The sequence below is a fragment of the Sprattus sprattus genome, assembly GCF_963457725.1.
Source record: "Sprattus sprattus genome assembly, chromosome: 1".
Classification (NCBI taxonomy): domain Eukaryota; kingdom Metazoa; phylum Chordata; class Actinopteri; order Clupeiformes; family Clupeidae; genus Sprattus; species Sprattus sprattus.
Window position 1 is genome coordinate 69,302,230 of NC_137920.1, and position 2,500 is coordinate 69,304,729.

Sequence of the window (2,500 nt, forward strand, 5' to 3'; positions counted from 1 at the left end):
CTTTTTTCTCTATCCTGCCTGACGGCTCATCTCCCTGGAGTGTACCTTAAGCACGGGCGAAGGGGAGGCTGAGTTGAAATCCAGAGAGAGGTAATCCAGACGGGAACACCTCATCCAGGGCTGCTGCTGCGGTGTCGATTCAGCCACAGGGAAAAACAGATGTCTTTCCTGAGAAATCAAACACACATACACACATATAATCACCACCACCACCGTTGTTGTTGTTTGTTGTTGTTGTTGTTGTTGTTGTTGTTGTTGTTGTTATTGTTGTGGTAGTTCACGTCATACTCGTAGTCACTAGTAGTCATACAGCAGTATGGAACATAATACTAATGATGTGAGTCTCTCTCTCTATTCAGGCAATGCACTTAATCTTGACACATTAAAACTGTCACCTAGTCTCGATATAAAATGGAACACAATCTTTCTGTCACGATTTCTTTTACCATCCTTAATTGTTTTGAATTTAATATTTCACATACTATACCTTATTTATAGTATCTGCCCAACATTGACAATGTCTGTGAATATAATGAGTGACCCACAATAAAGGACCTGCACCTCTTTGATGTCACAAAATAAATATTTAAAAAACTAAGAGGGTGCTAACACTGAGCGGATAATAAATCTCTCTCGTAGCACAACACTGTTTTTATCAGCGACAGGACATGGCAGTCTTAAGACAGAGCGCCTAAATGGAGTATAGTTGTTTGGTTTTACAAACTAAGTCTTTTAACCCATATTACCTATGAGATGATTGACCCCGAGGAGGATTTATATTCTAAAAGGTAAAGATTCTTGCTAAAAGAATCTCCCAGATCACCAACGGAGAAAAGTAATTTGCCTAGGCAAAGAGGATCTAGGGTCTGTATGAGCCCTGCATGCAAATTATAATGACTGATTGCAGAAACATGGCTTAAAAGGGCCTCCCATCTTAGCAAGACCAATTTGCATTTTACCAGACACCCTGCTCTACCAGTTCCCTGTTTGCCTTATCATACAGGCTCATGTACCATCTGAAACAGAATGACCCCAACCACTAGAGGGTGCTAAAGCAATCAACAAACTGCTCTCTCTCTCTCACTCTCTCCCTAAAGTGACTATTAAAATGTGCAGCAGAACATGATTAGCTTTTTATAAGTTGTTTGACATTTGAAATGGTAAACCATACAATCTAGGGAGGGGGAGAGTTGTTCTATGTCAGCAGTACTAGGAGTTGGCCTATTTGAACATGTGATGAGCGTTTCTCTGTTTGCCAAATGGACCAGAGGAGGAGTTTTTGACAGGAGAGGCTAGAGGAGGAGTTTTTGACAGGAGAGGCTAGAGGAGGAGTTTTTGAGAGGAGAGACCAGAGGAGGAGTTTTTGACAGGAGAGACCAGGCACATAGTACACAGAGGTGACAGTGAGGGGCCGTGAAACTACAGTTTTACTGTGACATCTTCCCTAGCACCAGAGATACTGGACTGCTTAGTAATTATATACTCATTATATGTCAGTGAACTAATTATACAACCAACACGTATAAAAATGTAATGTAGAACAAACATTGCTGATATAAATTATAAGAAAAAAGTGTATAAATTGCTTACCTACACCCGCAAAACCATTACAGCGTTTTTGGTTGAAAACAGCAGTTATTGATGTCGTTGTGGTTATTTTTAGATCAATCTCTTTTCCACTGATTTTTCAAAAAGGGAACAGTCTGTACAACAGAACTCTCCATAATTCATCTCGAGTGGCAGCATTGGAAGCTATTCTTGGGCCTTTTTTTTTTTATCTTGATTTACATGGAAACAAAAGCAATAACTCTGCAATGAGTGAAGATTCTTATTACTGTGGGAGTGCTGAAGGCTTCTGGGTCGGCTGGAGTTAAGGCCCTCCATCTTCTGTCAGTAGTAGCACAGGGTTGCACAGCACTGGAGACAAGACGGACACACACACACACATACACACACACACACACATACACACACACACACACACACACACACACACACACACACACACACACACACACACACACACACACACACACACGCACACACGCACACACACACATACAAATTACAATTTAAAAAACGAAGACACGCAAACAAACAACTGGACAGCCATCACTTTATCACAAAAGAACAGAGAACAAAATGTATGCAAAACAAGACACTGATGCACAGATGAGAATGCCTATTCTTAAAACACAAACAATGAAAAAACCACAGATGCTTTCTTTTTACTTCACATCACCATCACATACTATCTGAATGCAACTCCAACGTCTGTGTGTACAGAATGAGATGCAATATGGAAGATCTGGTAAATTATTTTTTACAATAGCAAGAACTTTTTGCCTTTTCTAAAAATTGCTGATAGCACGGTGAAGAAAGACAGGAAATGAGTGAAATCAGGAAATAACTTGCACCCAAATATGGTCGGAAAAAACCACATCAGGTGTCTGCTGTGGACAAACCTGTGGTCTTACCTTGGCTCAGTGTGTGTTCTGAC

General features: G+C 40.5%; 1 protein-coding gene across 1 annotated transcript in view; it reads right to left on the reverse strand.

Annotated features, from left to right (window-relative positions):
- The window catches only part of gab3 (GRB2 associated binding protein 3), a gene marked incomplete at its 5' end in the record, with an annotated part of 15,418 nt that overhangs the window by 718 nt on the left and 12,200 nt on the right, over positions 1–2,500 (reverse strand). The window contains 3 exons of the mRNA XM_080850403.1: positions 46–168; positions 1,836–1,917; positions 2,478–2,500. The exon at positions 2,478–2,500 is cut by the window's right edge and continues 68 nt beyond it. Coding sequence (XP_080706529.1) covers positions 46–168; positions 1,836–1,917; positions 2,478–2,500 — 228 coding nt within the window. The remainder of the gene's footprint in view (positions 1–45; positions 169–1,835; positions 1,918–2,477) is intronic.